The sequence below is a fragment of the Siphateles boraxobius genome, unplaced genomic scaffold, assembly GCF_051911475.1.
Source record: "Siphateles boraxobius isolate OS27281-9 unplaced genomic scaffold, OSU_SipBor_1 31, whole genome shotgun sequence".
Taxonomy (NCBI): domain Eukaryota; kingdom Metazoa; phylum Chordata; class Actinopteri; order Cypriniformes; family Leuciscidae; genus Siphateles; species Siphateles boraxobius.
In genome coordinates this window covers 4,818,444-4,846,364 of record NW_027508931.1, presented here as the reverse complement: position 1 = coordinate 4,846,364, position 27,921 = coordinate 4,818,444, and the positions used below count along the sequence as shown (strand labels likewise).

At 34.6% G+C, this 27,921-nt stretch overlaps 1 protein-coding gene across 1 annotated transcript; it reads right to left on the bottom strand.

Annotated features, from left to right (window-relative positions):
- Nucleotides 1-569: 569 nt before the first annotated feature.
- ppfibp1b (PPFIA binding protein 1b) lies at nt 570-27,921 on the bottom strand. Its single transcript, XM_077193468.1, is given in 28 exon segments — nt 570-1,565; nt 1,787-1,852; nt 2,945-3,100; nt 3,200-3,388; nt 4,768-4,845; nt 4,901-5,050; nt 5,674-5,762; nt 5,917-6,028; nt 6,164-6,314; nt 6,515-6,646; nt 7,279-7,420; nt 8,829-9,000; nt 9,298-9,358; nt 9,565-9,624; nt 10,133-10,233; nt 11,408-11,547; nt 12,293-12,377; nt 12,453-12,514; nt 13,928-13,972; nt 14,289-14,406; nt 15,492-15,584; nt 15,759-15,851; nt 17,759-17,890; nt 19,262-19,375; nt 19,833-19,919; nt 20,585-20,790; nt 21,417-21,500; nt 27,784-27,921. Coding segments are annotated over 27 exon segments (2,985 nt in total). The 5' UTR covers nt 21,481-21,500; nt 27,784-27,921; the 3' UTR covers nt 570-1,478.

Here is a 27,921-nt window from a genome sequence, read left to right as displayed (position 1 = left end):
TTGATTTCAATTCATTCGTTTATTTCTAAACACTGAAAGAAAAAACAGGATACTATATAACCTGATTCAAACCTGACATTGAAAGCATGATGGAAGCAAGTTATATCAATTTTGATTTTTGATCAAAGGGAAAGAACACGGACTCCTTATAAAATGCTAGCAAGCAACTATTTACAGACTGTCCAACAGATGGCGCTGTTTATCAACTTATACAGTTCCTTACACAAAATAGCTTAAAAAATGTAACAGCATGTAATAGTTACTGTATTTGCTATTAAAAAGAAATAAGAAATGCCGCTAAAATATTGCAAAGGGTTATGTAATTTAAAATTACAAAGCAAAAGCCTCATTTGTATTTTAGAAAAAAAAATCGCTATGGGAACTAGAGTCTTTATTTTGGCAGCAATGTTACTCTTAGTGAAATAGTTAGCTTGTAAATTTATGCAAGAATGTGCATTCAAAGTGCGTTATACATACTTCATTCTTAAGAAATTCTGCTCTGCCAAGTCATAAACCATTGGTTATAGAATTTACTAATTGACACGCAAATAACAAACAAAGCCTGCATGCTTTCAATGTTTTATTCACCTTTGAAAAGGAGCAAAAGTCAACGAAGTACAAACATGTAACTTTGAAATTGTTATGAGTGGCACTATATTTTAAATATATTTTTCAGCTGCTTACAATTTTGTGCACATGCCAGTATTGTATTAAAGATTCATTCATGCTACATGATAGCATTTCCATAAACGAGAACATTATTGCTATCCTTAAAGTACTGCAGCAGTGTAAAAATAATTCACAATGACCTTTCATTAAAGTAACAAATATTTTATCCAAATGAGACTTAAATAACATGCAAACCTTTACGAACTGGATGTAAAATATATTGTACAGAGTTTTGCATGCAAATGTGTGAAACATATGCAGTATTGATGTATGTACTGGCTTTATAAATTGTACAGGAAAAAAGAAAAGAAAAAACACCATTTATGTTTAAGACTGGACCTAGAACTTTCATTTCAAATATTGATGATACATGCTAGTTTCAATATTGGCAATGTACAACTTCAATCTATCAACAATTTAATAAAATATATCTTTGATTTTGACTGAAAGTGTCATTGTGCTCTTCTGCCACCATAACTGGCACAAACCTGTCACAGATTTTATTTCAGACCAGCAAACTACAGTAGGACTGCTTTTCATATCATATCGATCCACAAAAACAAAAATGACAACTAACAATCTGATTAAAAAACAGGGCAGATAGTCTTCCATCTACCTTCGGGAGACATATTAATTCAACAAAATGTTCTTGAAAGGCAATTGAAATACTTTAAAATGGTGATTTGATGAGTTGACGTGGCTGTGATTGATATATTTGGCATTCAGATGGAGGTGTTGGCAGAGGAATTGGCACAGTCACTTCCGATTAAAACAGCAGCACTAGGGGTGAGACGCTCCCTGCAGTGCCCTCACACGTTGGAGTCATCATCCTTTAAGCTGGCATTGGGAAATGGTGTGGAGATCTCCTTGAAGAATTCATCTTCCTTTAGCATACTCTGAGTACAAAACACATGACACACAATTTAGGCTCAAGAAAACACACACACACACACACACACACACACACACACACACACACACACACACACACACACACACACACACACACACACACACACACACACACACACACACACACACACACACACACACACACACACACACACACACACACACACACACACACACACACACCAGATGTGCAGCTGCATGTTACCGTTAAGTTGTTGATGCCCTCAGAGAAAGCACCGATCTGCCTTACTGTCCCCTCAGAGTCATCCATCTGGATAAAAAACAATGCAAAGAAGAACAAAGCCATAAAGGTGTTAGTGATTAAATGAATGGCTGATTCATTGTATGTAATTATTCGATTAAGGTTCTTGACTATTGATTTGTCAACTCAACTTACAATACCGGTCAAAAGTTTTTCTTTAAGTCTCTTATGCTCAAAAAAACTGCATTTATTTGATCAAAAATAGTTAAAGAGTAATATTGTGAAATTGAAATAACTGTTTTCTATTGAAATATATTTTAATAATAAATTAAAATATAATTAAAGTTTTAAAATATATAAAAAATATTTCTGTGATGGCAAAACTGAATTTTCAGTCTTAAGTGTCACATGATCCTTCAGAAATCATTCTAATATGCTCAATAATTATTATTTATGCTCAATTATTAATAATGGTTTTTATTATTATCAGTGTTACATATCTATGTTTTTGCTGCTTAATACTTTTGCGAAAAACATGATGTATTTTTTTCAGGATTCTTTAATGAATAGTTCAAAACAACAGCATTCATTTGAAATAGAAATCTTCAGTATTCTTTTAAATGGTTTTACAGTCACTTTTGATCAAATTAATGCGTCCTTGCTCCGAATAAAAGTATTCATTTATTTTTTCTGTTCTTTAAAAAAAAAAAGATCGTACATAATCATCATCATGGTTTTCACAAATACATAAAGCAACATGACAGTTTTCAACATTGATTATAAGAAATGTTTCTTGAGCAGCAAATCAGCATCTTGGAATGATTTCTGAAGGATCATATGATGCTGAAAATTCAGCTTTGCATTACAGGAATAAATTCTTACATTTATTTAATCTTAAAATGCATTCAAACAGAAAATGCTATTTTATTTTAAATTGTAATAATATTTAAAATATTACTGTTTTTTTACCCTCGGTGAGCATAAGAGGCTTCCTTCAAAGACATTGAAAGAAGCCCTTTATTATTTATATGAATTATTTAAAATATTGCAGTTAAAATGACACATTATTCAGTGAGTCTTCCATGTATTTTGCAGTTATTTAATGTTAACAATGAGAAATTCCTGAATTTTTGACCAGCAGACATCATGCACCAGCACTACCTGGTCGAATCGATCTAGGTCATCATCATAGATCTGGAGCTCCATGCCTCTGTAGCCCTTCTGGAAGCTGCGTCCTTTGGGCATCTCCACATCCATGGGACAGACATACTCTTCATTTTCCTCTTGCTTCTTCTTCCTACCAAACCGCTTGTGCGGCTAAAATTGAGACAGACACAAACGTATGTTTATACTCCAAATTGAACGAATCACATGCCAGTTCTGTAGTAAATTGCTTGGAGATGTTCTGCATCTTACCTTGACTTTAGCAGTGGCAGTGAGTAAGATGTAGTCTGGGTTCTCTAAACACTCCTGTTTGAGTTGCTGGGCCTCAGAACCCACCAGCAGGTTAAAGTGAGTGGCCAGATGCCTCCGCAGCAGTGTCTTGTTGGGGGGAATATTTAGCAGCAGAGCCATCGTCTCCACATTAAAGCGAGGTTCCAGCACCTGAAACAAAGAAAAAAAGACCCATTTCTTAGGAACAAACTTGCACTTTCAATTACACAAGAGGCTGGGTTGAGAGCAACAAAAGCAAACGTTTTCTCTAAATGTGGTTTGATAAGCACAGTTCGTCATTTTGTGGATGCTTTCATTTAAACTACATTTCCACTTGAGCAACCTGGGGAACGATATACTTACAGCGAAATTTAAGAATGATCTGTTGCAACGTCATTTTGACCAAAATCATGCCGAAAATTAAGTTCATTTGGAGTTTGTTTCGGGAGTTCGAAATGCTGGTAAACACCTTCAAACTACTATTGGTCTGTGGCGATTACATAATAGGTAGATGTGATATGTGGCTTCGCATTATTTGACAAGGAAATATCCAGTTCATTTCTTCTGTCAAGTCCGTTGAGGTCAGACTCGAATAAAACCATGAACACACTAGAGTGAGCTGCTGCATAGTAGAAATTTAAGTTGTATTTCTAATTGTAACACTGTCTGACATTGGGTTTTTTTTTCAACACTTGAATATGGGTAAGTTTCATAAAAAAGCAACATTTTGAGCAAAAAGCTGAGAAAATAAAGTTTTTGTCTAAGACTACATCTGGATCGGATTCAGAACGATGAACAAAACACAGATGGAGTAGATCGAGTCCATCTACACCTCTAAAGCTTCACAGTCCTATAGCTCATCCTGGGTCGACAATTCATTCAGTGACATTAGGCAATTTTGATTTATAGGCTATTTAATGTCTGTGATTGCGTTATTTTACATACGGTATGCATATGATTACATAAGATATCGTTAGTTTCTGCATCTTCTTCGCATGTATTTTGATCAGGAGATGCGTAATAACGCCCCCTACCTGAATATATATATATATATATATATATATATATATATATATATATATATATATATATATATATATATATATATATATATATATATAGGCGCATTGAGGAATAGTTCACCTAAAAATTACATATTCTGTCATCATTTACTCACCCTTATGCTGTTTCAAACCTGTATGAGTTTCGTTCTTCTGTTGAACACAAAATAAGATATTTTGAAGAATGTTAATCAAACGGTTGACAGTAGCCATTGACTTCCATAGTAGGAAAAAAAAAATACTATGATGTCAGTGGCTATCATCAACCACAATTCTTCAAAATATCTTCTTTTGTGTTCAGCAGAAGAAAGAAACTCATTTAGGTTAAGAACAAATTGGGGGTGAATAGATGATGACAGAATTTTCATTTTTGGGTGAACTATCCCTTTTAGGGATTCTTGCAGGCTTTTAACTTACAAATTTTCTCTTACGAGTACAGCTTTAACCATTTCAACCAATAATCTAAACTAGTACATAGACTTTTCTCACCATCAGTCCTCCATGTACTCCACTGCCCCTCAGATTGGGCGCATATTCAGCCAGGTCAACGGACCGCAGCCACTCCTTCTGAAATTATGGTGAGCATAAGGATTGCAAGTACAAGTACATAACAGGATAGCACAAATTAGAGTTTAGTCTCTCTTCCTACCTCATCTGAAGGTCGTCGCCGTAGACAGTTGGGGTCATAGTTGTTGAGCCGGAGCACCTGGATGGCTCTCTTAATACTGAGGTGATGTAAAACACTGCCCACTTTCAGAGATAACAGGTCATCCTGTTTAGCGGGAGAAAAACAACATTACTAAAATTCTACCACTAGTTGGCAACCTTCCTATGAAAGCCAATGCTACTCAATGAACCAAACAACTTGTGTCTTATTACAATACCATTCAAAAGTTAAGGGGTAGTAAAATAATATTTATTTATGAATAAATACATTTATTAGTTAGGACACATTATAAATGTTACAAAAAACATCTATTTCAATTTCAAATAATTGCTGTTCTCTTGAACTTTATATTCCTAATTTTCCTCCACATTTTCCACAAAAATATTAAGCAGCACAACTGTTTTCAACCTTGATGATAATAGGAAACATCTTATTGAGCACCAAATCAGCATATTTTAATGATTTCTTAAGGATCATGTAACACTGAAGACATCAGGTAAGTATGTGAGTAATGCCATCACAGGAATAAATTACATTTTAAAATATATTAAAATCATTTTAAACTGTAAAAATATTTCATTACTTTTTGATCAAATCAATGCAACATTGCCGAGAATAAGAGACCCTTTCTCTTTCAAAAAATGTTTAATGGTAGCGTATATTGCAAGCTAGTTCAACCTTTTATTCAATGATTAAAACCTTATGAAATGACTGAGAAAAAGACTAACCACAGTCATATAGTGAAGCATCCGTCCATTCACACGTCCCTCGTCAAACTGAGTCTTGTACTGCGGGAGGCCGATATCATCAAGCCACCCTAGAACAGAAGGAAAGAGGTAGCAACTCAAACACAGTTCAATCAATTATGAATCAATCAAGAAAATTATTTAATCTGAGTGTTAACCTTAATTTAACAATCATTTAACTAACCAATCTATCATACTGTGGATAAATAAACATCAATTCCTTACTTGTCACCCAGTGGTAGTCTAGTTTGCCCTTGTTGTCATCTTCCTCTGAGCCCAGTGCCTGCAGGGCCAGCTGGAGTTTCTTCCTGTGGAGAGGGTGTTTTATTCCCATCTCCTGCATAGAGAGGGCAGAACAGTCCTTAAACATGAACTTCAGAAGGAAAACTGATTATTACCAGGTTTAAATGTTGTCTCAGAAGTATGGACTCCACTATATATCTCATCCTGATTCAGAGTCATAAGAACTCACTCTTTCCAGATCCTGCTGGGATGCCTGCAGGAGTGTTTGGCCGGAGGAAACCCACTGCCTTGCCAAACTCACGTACAACCCCAGTCCCTGTTCCTGCATCCAATCACACACCTGCTCCCGGGACCAGCGTGCAAACGGAGCATCCAACTCGCTGGAAAACACAAACAAGCACGTCTTACACGGCATGTACTACAAAATGTCACTTTGATAACAAAATAAATGAGTTTTTAATGAGAAACTGAACCAAAAAATCAACAACTAGCGGAACAAGCCACATGCATATGAACCTGTCAACAAGGTGTCTTTACCAACAGCAGATCTTTGCTGATCTGTGTCGCTGTGAATACTGACCTGTTGGTGTTCTGCAGGTCACGTGACCAGCCCAGCCTGGGCCCAGCTGTGGCTCTGACTCCACCCCGTTTAAACTCACTCTCTGATAGGTTATCATCCAAGTTGAATGTGGTTGATTGACTTCTTTTGAGTCTTCAAAGAAGAGGAGAAAGTCATTTTTATCATGTTCATCTCAAACTGAGCAGATTACAGATTTATTGATACTACATGCTTTAAATGACAGTTTGACAGAAAAGTTTTTCCACATTTATCTAAAATAATATAAAAAAAAATAAAACAAACACACGTATATAAAAATATAAATTTATATTGCTACATTTAGGGTGTTGTTTGTAAAAAAGGTGACTTGGACGTATTTAAGTAATAATGAAAACTGCAATAAAATAATACTATAAATAAAATAGATTAATATGTATATACTATTATAGTATTTATTCATATTTTCAGTTAGCTTTTGTTTTTATATTTTCAGTTTAGATTTTATTAATTTGTTATGTGCATTTCATTTTTATTAGTCTTTTTAATATTTATATTTATATTAAACCTATTTTTATTTAGTTACAAAGGTAACATGTCTCATTTTTGTTTAAGTTTTTTAATTTTTAATTAATACTTTATTTAATTTCAATGCTTTATTTTATTGCTTTTCCTCAAATTAACAAAAACAATTTTTAATAGCTTTATTTAACGGCACTGCTAGGATATGAAATATGCTGGATATCCAAAGCATCCAATAGTGCATCTCTGTTTCACGTTTCACTCACTTTCCAAAGAGTGCTTTGATTCCTTTAGACTTTTTCTTGCCCTCCGGGGAAATGGGGAGAGTGTGTGTGCTGTCACTGTCAGCTGACCTCTGCGGCATGCCTGCCAGATCCAGATGGTCAGTGCCGTTCCTCTCAGTCTCAGCTGTGCAAACAAACACATACACAAGACCTGTTGTCACCACAGCATAACACATTACCCACAATTCCATGGTTAGTCAAGCATCAAATAAACTGAGGATTATGGGAAGGAAGAAAAAACAATGCAGTTGTTCAGTTGGAGACCAGAGCAGTAAAAATGTCATGAATAAACAGGAAGTTCAAAAGAAATAAAGCCCAACAATGACAGCGTATTCCTTGAACTACTGGAATCAGCATCATGGGGCAAGATTGCAGATGACTTCTCGTCTGGACTGAAGAACAACTGGATTGGGTTTATTTTAGGAGTGGAACCATGGAACAAATTCACATGCTGACATTCAAGTTAACACAATGGAAGTAATAACATCTCTGTAGTTGAATGGCACTAAATGCAGCCTGAATGTACATTCTTACTGTAGTCTAGAGATGTGAAGGGCACATATATAGAGCTGTGAGAATGTGGTCTGAATATTTAAATGCTGGGTAATTTGGTCACAAAATAACATGCGATGAGGACAGAACCTCCATATTCTTCATCTCGAAGGGCTCACGCTGGTTACCACAAGAGCTCAATGTTTAAACATGTCTATTTAGACTATTATTTTGACAAGAGGACTTAAAAAACCCTAATTACCTCATTTAATATCATCTCCTGCTATAAAGTAAAGAAATGAAAATAAACTTTGCTCCTAAATTGCTTAGTTTATTTTAGTTTCATTCAAGCTTGATTTTAAAAAGTCTGTCTTTCTGAAAATATGTGTTTACAATATGTTAGAGATCATCACAATCATTTTCAAAATCAAAAAAATACTTATTGGATATCTGTGTTCATATAGCAACTGAACAATGTAATTAAGCACCCTTGAGTCTCAAGTATGACTATAAATCTGCTTAAAAAGAGACCTAACCTATAATGTTTTTTTGTGTAATGTTGCTGTTTGAGCATGAAAAAGGTCAGCAAAGTTACAAAGTAAAAAGTCCACTCCAAAGAGTTATTTTCTATATTAGTAAGAACTGTTTCTTCTGGGAAGTACACGTCACAATATTTCTCATTTAAATAATTCCCGCCCAACGTATACACAGTAAAGGGGCAACAATATAAAATGTGAGAAATAATGTTTTTTGAACAGTAATAATATAGAAAAACTAGTAGACCCCAAAAGCAAAATCAAGACGTGAAAGAAATAAAAAACACACCTTTCTCTGGAGAGGCCATACAGCAGGTCTAGCCAATAAATGAGTGTCTGTACTACTACTAAAACAGATGCATACAGTACCAGGCATATGTTTGACTCATGAACTATTTAGTCTAAAAGTCAAAAGTCTGTATGTCCAAACGTTTGTCTTTTTTTGATCACAGTGAAACTTTATCAGACCAAGGGCATATTTATCTAGAAGAAAGATACTCTCACCTAAATTAGGGGCACTAGCAGTCCTCTTCCCTCCCTTGATCTTGAAGAATCCTCGTCCAAAGGAAGATCTCATCTTCCTAGTGCCGAAGCTGTCATCCTCAGCAGTACAAGAAGAGCATGGGGATTTGGGTGGTAGAGTTGTAATCTTGTTGTACTCATCAAAAGCTTTGCTCTAAAAGAACAGAAAGAAAATATTTCAGAAACCTCAAATAACTTCATGTATGCAATATAAAAAAGGATTCAGTTAATATTATAATATAATGTTAGAATAGAATAGAATAGAATAGAATAGAATAACCTCTTCTGGTCTCCGATCTACTGCCAATGGCCACTATAATTAAAATGGCAAAATAGAAATTGTTTATCTTACTTTAAATCCTCACAATTACACTGTGTGTGTGTGTGTGTGTGTGTGTGTGTGTGTGTATATATATATATATATATTTCTCAAGTTAAGTCTGAAATTCACCTTTTCACTGGCTTTTCCATCGAGGTTGTCCTGGCTTGCTGATTTTGTGACCTCTGATGTTCTAAAACATGAAAAGCCATTGTTACCATCACTATTTCCAACATACAGATGTTCATAAGTGGCATCTTCGAGGTATCAAATCACCATGTTAAGGTGTCAGACACACACTTAGTTTCACAATAATAGTGGCATTTCAGGTTACCCAAAATCTGGCATTTCAAAATGTGCGACTGTTGTAACCGAACTCCACCAGACACTCATACTCACTCGGGACTCTCATGTAATGGGGTCTCCTGTGATTGTGTTGGCTCCTGACACTCTTTATCACTACAAAGGACACACACACAAGCATTGGGATGCAGAGGTGGTGGCAAAGCATGATGGGTAAGCAGTGAGGTGTATAGACAGACATACACTGATGTGCTAAAAGTGAGAAAGTGACACTATAAAACACCCTAGAATGATGAGATGGTATGAAGAAGGTGACAGTAATGAACTCATTTCATTTCAAAGGCATTTCAAAGGACGGAAGGAGGATGCTATCATAAAAACACAAGAAAGGAAAAGCTTCGGAGGTGCAACATGAAGGAAGGAGGATGCTATCATAAAAACACAAGAAAGGAAAAGCTTCGGAGGTGCAACATGAAGAATGGGATGCTTAGCTAGTATGCTGTGACATAGATGGGATGCTTCGGGATGTAAACCTACAGTCACAGCTATGATACAGTATGAACGAATGTTTGCTTGTCCAGAGTTTGTCAGATGAGAAGCCTGCATGAAAAAACAGCCTCGGCAGACACAATGTGTGTTTTAATGTACTGATCTGAGATTGTACCTTGATGACTGCATGTGTTCCAGTACTGAATCGCTGACTGCTTTGTCTGGGGATGATACTGTGAACGATGGCACTTGGAATGTACTGACAAATGTAGTCGCCTACATATGAAGAGAATATGCAAAGGAAAATTCACAACAGTAAATTCTCTATAACAGTATTTTTTCAAAATGCAGACCCATGGAGGTCCACCTCAAACAACTTTTCAAGCATAAAAATACAATATTTTATATACTATAATTAAATTAAATCATTTTGATTAGGCTTTTTTATTAAGGATTTTTTTGTTTTGCATTTTGACTATTTTTATGACAAAGTACATTTTAACTTATTACATATTCTGAGTCTCCATAGTGTTTCTCAATACTGTATTGCAGTAAAACATCAGTAATATTTTTTCTATATTTTACAACAGTACTACAGTTTGCACACCTTTCATAATATATAAATAATTTACTATTTAAATAATGCATATTTTTGTATTAAAGGGAGTGGTTATTGTTCAATAAAACTATTAAAATAATTTATTAATTGAAAAAAAGCTGAAATAAAATAAAATATAAATATAAGAAAATTAAATGAAAGTTAGAACTGTTGACTAAGCACTGTTTGTTTTTAAACATTTCTATTTAGCCTTGATTTATTTTATTTCAGATAAAAATGGTAAAAGCACATAAAATTACTAAAATTTAAAATAAATAATTAAATTAAATTAAATATAATTAAAATTAAAATTAAAAATAAAAATAAAAATAAAAATAAACTAATTCAATATTAATAAATACTATAATAGTATATAAATAACATTAAAATAACACTGATAACAGGAATGTCAAATTTCATTAACATCAGTTTTGGGAGTCCTTGGTTCAAAAAGTTTGAGAAATCCTACTGCATACGTCTCATTCCAATGATCCATCACTTCTGAACAGTAATATCTGAAGAAATAGTCACTCCATGATAAGTGACTATCTGAAACTCAGATCGTCAGTGACAGTATTAGCCACAGGTTAACATGTTACATGTATTACAAATGTTCAGTTGTGCTTTTAGCCTAAAAAAAACAAAAAACACCATCAAAAAAACTTTGCTGAACTGTCAGTCAGCCTGTGTTGCTCTAAATGAAGAACATTACAGTTTGCACGAACTTGCAGTGCAGTGATTTCAAATTAGGAACGGCAAAACTAAATATTAGATTAACCACCAAAAGTGAATGGTATAACCTCGAGGGAAATTATATATGAATTCTGTTGGTCTGAAAAAAAAAATGTGTACCTCATTTTGACCCCTCACAGCAACTTCCTCTGTGTAAGCGAGCAGAGACTTCTCTGTGTCCATGGAAACGGAGAGGGCGGTGGACATGGAGAGGGAGCTGTCGCTATTGCTCTCATCACTGTCTCCGTCTTTGACCTTATCTGATGAAAAAGACAGGAGAAGAGGGAGATCAGATCATTAGCTAGGGAACACGACACTCAGCACCATAAGAGCAAATACAGCCTGTCACTTAACAACAACATGTTATGGGATTTAACTAATTGGTTGAATCTCTATAAAACATATCAAGGACACATTCATAATACAGTATTATATAATAAAGTGTAATGTAATATAGTATAACATAGTATAGTACTATATAATAGTATAATGTAATTAATATAATGTAGTATAATCTAGAAACCATGTCAAGGTCACATTCATAATACAGTATTAAATAATAAAGTATAATATAATGTCATATAATATAATAATTTCCCCCTCATATTATGATTTTTCCCCCCTGTAAAGGAAAGTCCACATGGTGTTTCTCTTTACTGTAATAAAGTAGTATATATATAAAAACTTCATCTTAAAAAAAACAATTTAAAGTTGCTTTGTCAACTAACTGTAATAAATTAGTACTAAATTACTTGCACTAAAACTATAATAAAAATAAAAGCTAAATATAAATGTTTAAAAACCAAACCTAATAAAATAACAGAAGTACACAACAAAATTCCTAATCTTAAACTAAATTTTAAATTAAAATAAAAACTCAATATAAAAAAATAAAAGCTAATTGAAAACAATTAATAAATAGTTTACAAATAATACTAAAATAACACAGAGCGATAAATGCACTTCATTCATATCCCTTTATTAAAAGTTAGTAAAATAAATCACCTTTTCTCCCCTGAGCTGACATGACCATTTCTTGCACTTTCTTGTAACGCATGAGTGACTGTCGCAACTCTTCAATCTTGCGATCCTACACAAAGCATCATTATCAGCATTAAATGTTAAGATTTTCAAAAGCAATGGGAAACATCTGACCCAAAACTACCTTCTCTTCATTTGCCGCCATCAACGACTCCATTGCTTTCTTCATCCTCTGTACTTCCATATCTGCAAAGCACAGGCTTAGTAAACTAAAGACAATTTCATAACACTAAAGGGCAAAGAAACATTAGGCCTCAGGCCTGACATTTAGCATCACATAAACTCTAGACAGAAACACTGAGCTGAAATACAACAGTGACCTTCTGTGATATATATGAGAAATGTACATAACAGAAGCGAGGAGGAGCTTGTTGGGATTAAACATGAGAGTATACAGCCACAGATAAGGGTGGACGTCCAGCCTGTGAGGTCACGGGGAGTGTGAACAAGGGTTACGGTCAACTGCTGATAATGGAGGGAAGAGAGGAAGTGAGGTGAAGAAACTAGCTTTGGGGAACAGGAGGTGTTAAAGTAGGAGGTGACAGAAAAGAAACAAACAGACAATCATGTAAATGTGACATGCCAGATGGCGACCACAAACTGACTCTTGTCAGGGCTACAATATAAGAAAGGATTGTTATTTATTACTCGTTTCCTGTATCTAAAACATAACTTTTTGCCACACCTGCCAATGACCGGTGACTTAAGAAAATTTACCGGCCATAAATATTTTAATCAAAATTCAAAACCGTATAAATTCAACTATAAATTAGATTAATGCTTATTAAAGTTAAAAAAAGTTTATTCAGACATGAGCAGTGAGTGATTTTCTCTTTGCCTTTTGTTGTCTGATTAACATTAACGACACAGACAGCAGCAGGATTATTAGGATGCTGTCCCTTTAAGAACTGCACAGATCCTGTATACTGATACTGTACACGAGCGTTTTCTTTCTCAATTATTTACATTCACTTAATACACAACCGACTATGTTAACTAGGATACATTGTGTGAATGTGTTCTTTCAAGCGCAATAAGTTGTGAAAAAGAGCTCAATTAAGTATTTGTGCACTGTCAGAGACGCTGATTTCTGGAGACGTGCTTCAAATGTTGAGGCACAGAAAACTTCCCACAGTGTGCGAGTAACGAATTGAGCTCCCTTTCGCATCTTCTTGCACTTGAATATTTCAATTGGCAAGGATTAAACTTTTGTGGCGATGCAGCACTGACCCGTCAACTGTTCTGAGTGTCGCTAATGTTTGTTCATGTTCTTACGACACTGTATTGTTAGAATTCATAAAAATGTTACCGGCCATTGACACCGTTTCATATACTTGCCATTCGCCAACTCGTATTTGGCGCTTGGCGAGTGTTAATTTCAGGCCCTTTCCTATACCTAATAACTGCTATTTTAAAATTCATTAACTTCCTGTAAGTCTGTAATTTGCACTGCTTTGTGTCATAGAAAAGCAAGCTTCATGAGTACCATGCCCAAACATGCAGGCACAGGAAGTAGAGAACTAAGAGGACAAAAATAGTACAAAGATTAAAAAATGAAAAAGGGTGAATGTGTAGAAGGCAGACATGGAGTCCCCTTACGTTTCTCTTTGAGCCTCTTTTTTAATGTTTCCTCAGTATGGAAAACTGTTTAAGATAGAGTAATGATATTAAATGTATTCTGTAACAAGTTACATAGAAAAAGACATAAACAACAACAATAAATAAAGTCTAAATAGACAAATAAAAGCAAATGTCAAGCAATATAAAAAGTTTAAAAAAATAAAACAATAAAAAAGTAAAGAAAGTAAAAAAATAATAATTAATGAATGTAATAACAACTGATTAAGTTGATCTACTCCAGTTTTTGTTTTAAATTAGTCAGTACAACATCACAGATCTAGCATAATGACTGAAGGGCATGCTGGGACAGGCAACGCTGTGATTATGTTACATGACCCACCTCTCTCTGTGCCGTCTAGGCCTGCAGGCGTTGGGGATCTGGTCCCCGTCTCATCCTGAAGCCTCCTCAGATCACCATCTCTCCCATCAACCTGCCTTCTCAACGTAACCAGCTCCTCCTGAACATTAAAACACACAGACCTCACAACGCTGAATCCAAAGCCTGGACCACCAACAAAGTTAACAGGTTAAAAGCCCAGTAACACCAAACCATGCAGCTACTAATTACTATAAGAGAGTTCAATACACGGCACATGCAAAATGAAAGTTCTGTCTCAGCAAGACAGATATAATAATATTTGTAATATAAACAAATATTATTATCATTATTAATACTGATATTTATATTAATAATATTTATTATTATAAATAATAATCATATTTTTCATAATATATGACTGACATAAAACCAGAAACAATTTCTGAAATTAAAACACTTTATACAAAATGTACTCTTTTACTATTAAATATGACTGATAAAATGTGTTAATTGGCCCAGCATGCAAGTTTATTGGATTATCTTGTATCACAAAGTGTTGACTCAAATCAGTCTACAACTAATCAGGGTCACATTCAAGAACTTCATTCAAGAGTTCAAAGCATGGTCAAGGTGGGAGAGACGTTTATAACACACACACACAAAAAATATATAGTAGCACATTTATGCAAACCTCACACTGAGCTTTTTGAAGCGTGTGGCTTAACAGTATGCTACAGTAGGAAGTAGCGACAGAAATAGCTTCTCCTGCATTATAAAGCAGTCTGAAATTCAGCCCTCTCAGCTTAAACATCACGTAGAGCCTCACACTAAAGCATACTTGTGGTTAATTAAACATGCTGAGATCTTATACTGGTGCCACTGCTTGGAGAAGAGGGCAGATTTAAAGAGCAGCTTTCAAATTAGATGAGAACTTTGTCTGTACCCTTTAAATGGTGTATAATGGAGGGTTATGGAGCTACTATAGAGCTCTCAAGACGATTAAAAGTTTAATTCTGTAATGATATGAGAGAATACACTCAACAGTGGCCCTGGAATGTGTTTGGACTCTAAAGAAACACTGAATGTCATTGTTGTATATGAGTAAATGCTTATACTTCAGGCTTCAATAAAAGTGCCTGAACGCAAAGTTACAGTGCAACAATAACTAAATAAAAGGTCTTTGGGTCACAACCACAAGCAGTAACCACCCTGAGGTATGCCGACCTTAAGTTCCTGGATTTTTTGTTCCTTCCTCTGTTTCTCATACTGCATCTGGCCCATTTTGAGTTTCAGGCTAGAGAGTTTAGCCATTAGCGACTAGCGGCAGAGAGGTTAGCCAAGGAGGAAAAGGAAAATAGACACTTAAAGATAACAAGAATAGTGACAGGTTATGCAAGAGAGACAAGAGCAGTAGAGAAAACCCTACGCAAGCTTAAAAATGAAAACATCAAGTACTTTTTTGAATAGTAAGAAACTAGTGTTGAAACTCACCTTAGTTGATTTCAATTTCTTTTCATACTGTAACCGTTCACTCTCCATCTCAGAAATTCGATATCTCAGTTCATTAATCTCCAAAATCAAACCCTAAAAAGAAAGAAAAGTCTTTAAATGCAAACAATCTCCATCATTAATATGAATTTAATAATGTAAAAATTAACTATGAAATGAATAAATAATAGGTTTAAGTTAAACCCTATTGACTGCATATGTATGCTGTTGATTACCATCAAAATAAAATAACAATTTACACAATTTCACACAGTTTCAATAAAGGAGGGAAGCTAATGCATGGAACCTAATAATAATAATAATAATAATAATAATAATATTAATAAGGCCCTTCTAAATGCATACAGATTATCAAAGCCATATTCCTATTCATGAAGCCTCAAAGATTCGCCTTTTCTCATATTTGAAATGGTTTGTTAAGCAAACAGACTAAGTATTCAATCTTTAGAAATGCTTTACGAGCAAAAATCAAGAATCTAGTGACAAGCTTCCATTCAACACTCAGGCCTTTTCAAGCTCTTTGTCAGGATGTCTAACATTCAGCCATGGATTTATGATTCAATAAACAACAGAACAGCCTCCAGTTGTAAACACTCAGTGAATGCTCCAAACTAAAAAAAAGATACATCCACCTTGAGCAGTGATCAGGAAAAATCAGAATACATTTAATATATTTAATATAGTTATTAAATTTCAATAGAAAACAGTCATTTTTAATTGTAATAATATTTCACAATGTTACCATTTTCATCGTAATATATCATCAAATAAATGCACCCTGGTTTCGAAAACATTTGAACAATAGTATACATTCAGTAATTCAGATTACATATCTGGTAATTCTTCAAAATCTAGAAAGACATATCATAGACCCAGTCTTAACCGAAACTGGAGTCTTGCTGAGACAGTAAATTATGTGGCAGCAAAATAACACAGGAAACAGCCGAAATAATTTATATCTTTGAAAAATGTGTTTATCCTAGACCAAACACACTTGCCAGTTTAAACAATAAATAATTTAGATCTCTGTTCAAGAATATTCTAGGAAAAATGGATAACACAAATCACAAAAAAATGGACTGAAGGGTCTTGCATGTCAACAAGGAAACAAAACTGGTCTTATACACACACACACAGGTGAAGAGACTGGCTGATCTCTAAACAAGAGACATGCTTCATGCTAAAGCTTCGAAACCTCTGGTTTTTCTCAGTGGTTGCAAACATTCTTGTGAATTTTGATAAATTCCCTTCCTAAAGTCTGTCAAGTAGCTAGACTTTTAACAAGCAAAAAATATGGTTGAGTTTCGCCCACTATGACATAAAGTCTATTTGTGAACGACATGTAAAGCAGCCAACTATAGTTTGTTCTGTTTTTGTGCCGTTTAGGGGCAGGTTTATCTGAAACCGCCAATGTGGAAAACCATTCCAATGGATCCCAACACCCCTCTTGCTGAGGAACATTCCCACTCCCATACATCCACAATGGGATCTAGTCCTTTGTGGTAATGACTAGTTTCTAGAGAGAAAAGTAGCCACCCAACCAATTTTGTAGAGGAAATGGTGTCTGGTAAAGGGTGTTTTTGCATTTGCCATTTTGCCCAGAAAGCAAAGAAAACAGAGAACAGTTAAAAGCCCAACATTCCAGTGTACTGGAACAGACCTCTGTCCCGGAACATGACGTGATTGGTAGATGTCCGAGCACTAACAGAGTGCATTGTTGAATGCAAGTCTTTCTGCTACAGGCTTGTACAGAAACAAAAGGTTGGCTATACTGCTAAATCACAATTCTAAACAAACATTCATGTCATCTTTCCAGCAAACAACATGTTAAAGCGGTCAAAACAAAAGGGCTTTGTGCACCAATGGCAGAATGACAAATTAACCAATGACTACAATTACAATTAAAGCACAGCCACTGACATTTTCAAACAAAGACATCATTACACAATTATTTCTCTCATGCATGTATGCATGTTTCTTACCTCACTATCTCCGAATCGATCATCAAAATCAAGTCTATGTTTCTCCATGGCTGTTAACTTCAGTTTCAAGTTGGAAACCTCAGCCATCAGCTCCAGCTTCTGAGTCTCAAGGGCTGATCGGCATAAAAGTTCCTAAGAACAAGAGTTCCCGATTGAACATTCTGCAGTCATTAATTTTGTGGGCTTTTTGCCTATAACTGGACAGTAAAGAAGTAAATGAATAATATAGACTGTATATAAGCTTCACCATAGGGCTGTGCGAAATGGCGAACAAATTATCATAATAAAATGTTTCATATCAGTCGATATAGATAATTATCACGATAAATGTCACATCTTTATTTCTTTCAAGTTTAAAGGCAGATTTTTGTTCCTAAATGAAAGTTGAAGAAACCAGAAAGTTAATTGTGGTTTTAAACTAGTCTTTATTGTCATAACATGACAAACATTTCACGTTTTTGAATTCTTTACACTTTTCCAGTCATTTTTGCTTAACAAAATAAATATCTTAATAGAAAAATGTATTTCTTTGTTTTGCATGTGCTAATGGGTGATACGGTTTCAAGTCATGAAAAAGGTTTGTGTTGTCTGACTATGGCATGTATCTTCAGCAAAGTTTGCAGTGCAGGCTGCAATATTAATATTACATGTTTGTCTCTTAGAAATGTACATTTGACAGTAGCTTAAGTTAACAGTAGTAGTAGCATGAGTTAGGATGCAGATGTAAATTTGTTTTAATTAACAAAAACTGTAACATCTGTAAAAATGGTAAATATTCTGACTGTTTGAGTTTTATTAAAATTAACCAATGGTCTTCTATAGAAACATACATTTAGATCATGATAACCACAGTTAAAACCACGCTTATTGCACCTCACTAACAGGGTAAAATGTAACTATATGTGTATGAAAAACAGTAGCCTAAATACATTTAGTATAAATGCACAAATGCTATAGCTTAATCATAAAAATAAATACTATAATTATATTCCATCCTCATTTAATACATGTCTACATTAATAATATGATTACATTTTGTATGAATATACCACATTTCTGCCACAAATGATTGTGATTTGTAGATTGAAAAGCCGTCCGACTGCATCGTTGTGCAGAGTTTCCCCTGTTTTTCATAGCTGTTTCATCTGGCTTTAAACTAGTTTAAATCACAGGGACATTTGTGTTCTTCGCTCAGTTCAGGCGCTTCTTACTGGATCTCACATCGCTGTTCACTGGATCTCACATCGCTGTTCAATGGTCACGTAACCCAGACCAATCAGTGGCCCAAGTAAACACATCTGCTATAGTAAGCTCGCACTGCGCTGCCATTTGAACTTAGAGCCGAGCGGATACATTGTCTGTGTATCGTTTTTATCGAGGACAATTATATTGCGATACTTATTGTTATCGTTTTATCGCCCAGCTCATTTCACCATGCAAAATGCACATGTAACCAACCACCAGACCATGTCACCAATAAACAAGGAATATCTTTAAACCCACCTGTTGTAACATTTCTTCAGTGGCATTTAGTTTCTCACGGTGTTCATCAAGGCACAGGTCTAGGTCCCTTATCTTTTCTCCCTGTGCCTCCACTTGATCCGTCAAAACACTCACCTTCAAAGAATGATGAAAATTTAACTTAGGCCTTATCTGTCTGCTTATCTCCACAATCGTTATTTGGAATCCATCAAAGTACATTTTATTAAGAAATTAAAAATGTTATTCAACAAGGATGCATCAACTTGATCAGAAGTGACAGTAGACATGTATAATGTTAGAAAATATGTATTTAAAAAATATTAAAACAACAGTTTTAAACAAATAATAATAAGAAATGCTTCTTGGGCACCAAATCAGCATATTAGAATTAGAAGATTGGAGTAATGGCTGCTAAAAAAACAGCTTTGCTATTACAGGAATAAATAACATTTTATAACATTAAAATTTAAAAGAGTTATTTAAAACTGTAGTAATATTTTACAATATTAATCTATTTTTTAAAATAAATGCAGTTAAAAAAATCGTATCGACCCCAAACCTTTAAATGTGCTGTATGTCAATATAACGTTACCTGAAGCACAAGGGATTCTTTATCACTTTCAAGACGATTAAGTCTGTCCTGGTAAACATCACCGGTGATTGAAATGTGTCCATTTGACTGTCAGAAAAAAATATATAGAAAAAGAATATATTAAAAAAAGACTTTTGGAATCCAACATGAGATGTCTTGAAAAAGTCGGAGTTAACTTTAAGTTGCTTTTCAAAGTCAGAGATACTAAGAAAAACAGGGTCACTTGATATTCAAGGTTTTCATGCACCATTTATTGTGCCAACAAAATGTTAACATTAGGTGAACGAACATAATACTCCATGTAAACTGACTAAATATGGTATTATGTTTTGACTTTCACTTGGCAGTTGTTCAATCCGTCACACAAGGCACACAAGAATAATGTTTATTTGAATTGCCGTAACTAATACCTTAAGGCAATGACAAAACTTAACTGCAGAGTCCTAATTATGAATAGAACCAATGCACATGATACTATAAATAATAAGTTCCACTATTACGTCAGAATCAAAATGGTCAGCCTAGGCCTAGCAATACCAGCATGAAACAGAAAATACTTCCAATAGGCACAGACCAACACATAGCGTATATGACTATCATTGAAAATAGACTGCAGGCTTTTTGACTACTATAAATATAGGAAGTATAAATAACCATACGCTTCCCTACAACATGGCAACACATAGTATGTTAGCTCATGTTCACACAGTAGACGCGGTGAATTCCAGGGTTCTGGAATGTGGCGTACGCACCAGGTGACCATGCAGCCACTCCACCAGACTGTCTGCGGTAGAGTCTGGGATCTGACAACGCAAGCCCTCTCTCTCCTCAGTGTCCATAAGCTCCAGAACACCCCTCAAGTCCTCCAGTAAGTTCAGGGCTCGCAAGCTGCCCATGAAGGGCGATGTTGGGGACTGACAATCAAAGATGCCATTGGAGTAGTCCAGAGCCTTGGAGCCTGAATGCCAACGAAAAAACAATAAAAGTGGTGAATGGGGATTTTAATTTTATTGTATGAAAGAGTGAACTTTTAAAGGGTTTCTACTTAAACCCCAACATAGCCATATCACAAACATTAATACCATGGAGTCGATCACATTTTATTCAGACAATTTAGCTACACAATTTAAATCACTATAGAAGACACAATTATCATGTACTATGGGGTAGAAGATAGCATGACCTTATAATAAAACATGCTGCGGGTGAATAACCACTCAAATCTTGAAATCAGAACCAGGTCAGAGTAAATGCTTTCATTGCTGAAACCTCAGGAAATCATGTGATTAGACCGGCGACTCCAACTTAAAATGTCAGTCTTATAATAAACCAGTGATGAATTACTTCATATGCCAAACCATTTGGTCAGCCTACTAATGTCATTTCATGAAATGAGTCTGAGATTTTCTTTGTACCACTGCAGAATATTTCCACTCCGGAAAGAATGAACAAATTCACCAATGTGAAGTGAATTATTTTAATTTTAATTATTAAATAGATTTAAATGTGGAGGGACAGATGCATTTGGAATAGAGGTTTCATTTCAAATTTTGTATGTTTAATGTAAATATAAAAAAGCTTTACCTGCTATGATACCATCCATTTGCTCCAAGGCGGCTGCCAACATGTCACTGGCATCAGACATCATCTTGTTCAACACTGTTAATCCTGCATAAAGGGAAAATAGCAAAACAAATTTTACAGTCGACACTCGACAGCATAAAATGCATTTCAGTCATCTCTAAATGCATTAATAGAAACCTTCTGATGGCTTAGGCACTCAATAAGAAAGAAAGCGATGCGAATGGGCTGCTGGTTTGAGATATAAGTAATGTTTTTAAACTCTCAGGAAAGTATTACATGGACACAAAAAATGTCAGTTGTTGGTCATTGTAACAATCTAGAGCCAGATCGGATGAACAGAATAACATTCTGTATACAGAGGCCGAATGTACAGATAAATGTTTACTAGAATTATTTTAGTATTATTTATATTAAAGTATTTATTCATATTTTTATTTTTTTAGTTTTAGTAATTTTAATATAAGTTTTAGCCTAGTTATTTTATGTGCTTTGGTCATTTTTATTTGTCTTTTAATTTTTTATTTCTATTTAGCTTTAATTTTATTTTGGTTTTAGTAAGTATTATACTATTTAGGTTTATTATTTTATTAGTTTTTTTAAACAGTTAAACACTTCAACTTATTTTAATTCAGTTAGTTGCCAAAGCAACATTTCTAAAAAAAATTAAAAATAAATAAAAAATTTTATATACTATTTTATTTCAACTTTATATTTATGATTTGCAATAGCTTTAACACTGATGTGAGCACAGAAACGATTTTGCATGAGGTTTTATGGTTGAATAACAAAAATATCAATGCCGAATAACATGAGCGTTTATTGAAATGACTATATTTCTCAACCTTCCCAATGATGTTTGTATCTAAATGCGTATTTATCTGAAACGGGTCTCTCCATATGGTGGTTCCAGAGCGCAGAACACATCCTTTGGGTGAAAGGCTGGCTGGTTCTCAGCTCTCTGCTGTTCCCTGGGTAACGCAGTCGAGCTCCAACCATTAACCACAGATTTTAAAGAATAACTGAGCCATTTATTTCAATTATTGGCACAGAGCTTGTGCTGCTGCAGGGGACACTGGGTACTTTGTTGGGGGACTAGCGGGGACACATTGTTAGGCCCTTTTGGCTCATGGCCCGAGAATACAGCGGCAGCATTCTCTCAGTTTTAATCCTCAAAACAAGGAGGTGAAGAGACACCCTGTCATGTTCTGATATCCCATTCAACAGTGTTGTTGAAGCTCTCTTCCACAATGCACAAACATACCAGGCCAAAGGTTAATATACAGATCAAAAAGTACGGAAAGTGTGCTATAAAGGCCCGTTCAAACCAAGAACGATAACTATAAAGATAACTAAATGTGTGTCTACACCAGTGGATGATATCATTCAGGTATGTCATCTGCCGCTTGAGCTCTTTAAAGTAGGAGGGATTCTGATTGGATGTTTTTATCGTTCATCAGTTGGGAAAGAATCGCTCTGAAAGTGATTCCATTGAAATTATTTCTCGGTGTCATTATCGTTATAGTCGTGCTGTGGACTCTGCTATTCTTTTATATTTAGAATGATTTTTAAAACTATATCTTTATCATTATTGTTATAGTTATTGACCTTGGAGTGAAAGGGCCTTAAGTGAGAATTTGTTTTTTTATGGATAGTTGCAAAACTAAACAAAAAAAACAAAAAAAATGTACCTTAAAAAAAAGTATCCTGTCGCTATGGTTACAGACATTACAAGGCCACACTGTAAGTTAGAGAAGGGGACTGAGGTAACCCATCCGCCCCATCTGCTGATATATACAGTTGGATTTGAGAGCCTCACTAGTTAGTAAATAAGCTCTTCAATCCCAAACACACTGACTGTGAACATACGGTAGCCATTCTGTCAAAAGAAAAGTGGATCAAACAAAATCAGAGTTTTCAAAGATGTTATAAAATCAAGGAGTAAACTAATTCGCCATGTAAAAATTTTAGTTGTTAAAATATTTGTCTGATTTAAGACTAAAGTCCAAACTATTATGCAGTTTCATTCGGTTAACTTAAACGTTTATGTAAAAAAACAAATCAAAAACTTGTGTGGAGCCTCATGTTATGTCTACAAAAGGTGTGTTATCCAAACATCACGTTCACACAGCGAGATTCGGTGCAATTTTTTCAGCACGTTTCTAAACAATTCTGTCTATCTACATTAATATCATTATTTAGCCTAGTGTTATTTTAGTGTCGCCGAGATACTATTATAGTTTGAGTTAATATTTTGAATGAGTTTCATTATATAGCCTATATTTTCCCTTTTCATTTTAATTTGAAAGTTTTAGTAATTTTGTGTTTTTAAAAATGTCGATATAGATGTTTTTTTTTTTTTGTAGTTATTTTTGTACATCAAGTCAAACTAAATCAAAATGAGAAATGTTGCAAGAGCAGCTGAAATAAAATACGTTTTATATATATATTTTTCATTTCATTTCAGTTCAGGTTTATTTCAAAATTCAGGCAACAACTTTTTCTTATGGTTTTTATTTTAGATTCAGTTAATTATAATAATTCTGCTATAGAGCATACATCATTACAACCAAGATTGTTGTGAGCTAACAACCACGCAGCATAGACTCAATCACAAGCTAAGCACAGGTTGCTTTGCATTGTAGATTTTTGCATGACTGAAATTTCCTCTCATGGCGAGAACATGGTGGCTTCCAGCCTGCAAAAAGCGATAACATGCTCTTTATGAACCTCATATTTCCTCTCAGAAATCGTATGAAGTGAAACAGAAATATCAAGACTCTAGGTTCAGATCTAACAAAAAGACTATTTATTTATGCATGTGCAAAACGCTAGTTTAAAACCACAGACAAAGGTCGATCGATCTTGAAGTATGTGTTTCAACAATGCTTGGAACAAATCTTAGGAGAAATCATGCCAATAATGACATTAAGGGAACAAAACTATAATGAAGCCTGTCCTTTGTTTGAAAACATTTTCCTAGACTCGCAGAACACAAGTATGTAAGAGCAATGGTCAAAAGGAAGCAGTCAATTCTGTTTTTGGAAAGTGTATATATTAGTATTTTTATATTTTTTCTTAAAAAGGGCTCAAGATGGCAAAGTATAAAAAGTTATGAATATGAGCATGAGAGTGAGAATAAGGGGAAAAAATTCGAATGGCCTTTCAAATCCATCAGTCGGGCACCTGAGGGGCATTGTGTGTATGAACTTTATCCACACCACACACTCTTTGAGCCGCATTAGCTACTATCCCTCTCTGAACCGCTCTGACTGACTGACAGAAAAACCTCTGCTGGCACATGCTGGAGAAAAATAGCAGCCTTCGGGTCATTCATCTCAACAGAAATAAAAGCCTTTATGGCAGGCGAGCCGTGTAAGCCAGCAAACTTGCCTCAAGTCAAGCTAAAGCAAGCATAGAAGCATGTTGGAAAGTCATGGGAAAGACATTTTTAATGGACCCATTAGCACATGCTCATCTGATAAATAAATATGCATGCCAAGCTTTCTAGTAAATGCTGATATAATATCTGGATCAAGAAAATTCTAACAAATTCTATACTATTTCTGCTAAATTAATTAGAAACCCTACAAACAAAAATCAATCAAAAGTTAATATAAACATCAAAACATTATGTACGATTTGGTAAAGATTACATTTAACGTTCAGTGTTATTTGGTCATTGTTTTTAGAGATTCATTTTAGTATTAGATGATAGAAAAGGTAATATAAATGTAAAAATATGTGAAATTAGGATGCACAATTAAATATTCAATATCAAGCCATAAATTGGCAGAAAATGTGTTAACGATAAACGTTAAATCATGCATTTTTTTCAGCAAGGTTGCATTAAATGTGACAGTAAAATTGTTTACATTTCAAATAAATGTTCTTTTGAACTTTCAATTCATCAAAAAATAAATCCTCAAAAAATGTATCATTTCCACAAAAATATTTAGCAGGCCAACTGTTGACCATACAAAGAAATGTTTCTTGAGCAGCAAATCAGCATATTAGAATGATTTCTGAAGGATCATGTGACACTGAAGATGGAGTAATGATGCTAAAAATTCAGCTTTGCATCACATTTTAAAATGTATATTAAAATAGAAAAGTTTTTTTTAAATTGTAAAAATATTTCACAATATTTAGGCTACTGTATTTTTCTTTGGTGAGCTTAAGAGACTTCTTCCAGCAACGTTAAAAAATCTGACTGACCCAAAACATTTGTAAAGTATTGAACATCATACACCGACCACACCGAACTACAAGGTAGTTCAAAGAACAAAACATGAACAAAAACATGGTCTTGCCACGATACTTTTCTTTTTTTCTTTCCATTACCGTAATAGTGTTTTTGTCAAACTGATTGTGCAAGTAGGTTTTTCTACAACATCTTTCGACAGTACAAATGTTATGCTAGCTTTCACATGAATGAAAAAAGCAGTCACACGTGATTGCTGCATTTGAGCCAAGCCGAGAGTTATAAAAGATGTTTGGGTCCCGTGCAAGAACTGGAGCAACACAGATGTGCACAAGCCTTCAGTCCAGCCTTTGCGTGTGGGAGGAGGACAGCCCCTGGTTACAACAGGCTCCTTTTCTTAGATATGTCAGAAATAGAAACAGAATGGAACATTCAATTGTTTTAAATCCACTTTTACATATTTGTGGCTATATTGGGGCGTCACTAAACAGAGTTTTATACATAAGCTGCCAATGAACACCACCGCTGACTGGGCTCACACACTCAACTCATCTAAAGGGACACCCATCTAAAACTGATATGAAAGCCAAGCCAAGGCGTTGTCGTAGAATATGATGCATCATACTTCACATAACCGCATGGAACAGAGAAGGGATATCTGTCTGTAGTCAAGGCGTTCCATATGGTATCTATAGGTAACAGTAAAAATATAAAAGAATCCACTCTGCTTTGATAAACGCACAGATGTGTCTGCAAAATACAAATATCACAGCCTCACATGCACTCATGTGATTTAGCCCTCAAGATGGTAACAGAATTTAAAGTTGTCACTGCAGTGACAATTTATCCACACTCTTAAAAATAAAGGTTCCAAAAGGCTTTTTTTTTTTTGCAGTGATGCCAAAGAAGAATTGTGGGTTCCCTAAAGAATCTTACAGTCAAAAGTTCTTAAAAAAAAAAAATTCATAGTTTTTAAAATGTGCAACAATCTAAAGAACCTTGTTCCACTATAAAGAACCTTTTGTGGAATGAAAAGGTTCTTCCATAGATGTTAAAAGTTCTCCATGGTACCAGAGTGCAGGTCAATTTATTTCTCTAAGTCAATTTCAATAGCTACAAAAAAAAACTCCTTTATTGAAAGGATACAGCTAAATTTCACCAAAAAACTTTTGTGAATACATGCCCCAGTAGCAGAAAATGTCACAATATATGGGTTAGTTATCGCAATTGAACTGGTCATTAAACAGTCTATTATAGGCTTTCTAGTAAATTTCAAACATAGAACAAACCACAAAAATCACGAAACTGAATGTGAAAAATAAAAATTCTAAACACGGTTTTGGTCAACAAATAACTAATTGTTGATAATGCCGTTAAACCTTTTAAATAAAATATATCATCTTATACAGTTCACCTATAACACTGCAGATAACTACTACACAAGTAAAAACTACACAACACACGTTTATTGTCTTGACTCCAAACCATATAGGTAGGCTACTGATATATATAGGCTATATATTCCCTTTTTAACTTTTCCAGTCTGACAACTTTCCCCCTTCACAAAAGTTCATTTTAATAGAGGAATATGTTTCTGTAGACTCCATAGCTAAAAAGTGACATGTTCTGTAAGTTTTTTTCAGTCCACATCACAGGTAAGGATGAAGTAAAGGAAACTCGTGTAACAGCAGCTCTTGTTCTTCTGTGGCTACGTGGAATGTGTGAATCACTTCTTCACAAACACAACTGTGCCTCCGCTAAGTTACCTACAGTTTTGCTCTTCAAATCATACCTTACGTTTCTTAATATTTCTTAAATAGTTTAAAATATACATTGTCTTTTGTGTTAAGTATTGTTCAATTCCTCTAAACATCACTTTAGCGATCTAGTTTTCTGAATTTAACCTCATGCACATGTACATAAATGCTGTTTGTAATCAATCCCTTAGGCTATGGAAATATTACTACTTGTGAAAACATGATAATTATAATAGCATAACTACGCACAAAACTAACTTTTGAAAATTTGTCATGTATTAACAACAACAACAACAAAAAAGATTTTGACAATAACAAGCAAGTTTGCTACTCAAGCAAGTTTAGAAAAGCCAAGTAAATTCACAGAGAACAAATAAGTTCTGATCAAAATAATGTTGCGATTGCTTACCAAATTTTGGACTGCCGTCTTAAGTATGAAAATGTAATATTTTCCTTGTTTTTTTTTTTCTGGTAATGTTTTTACGAGATTTGCTCTTTCCGTAGTTGGTGTTCCCACCTCGCCAGCGCCATGTCGACAATGGAACTG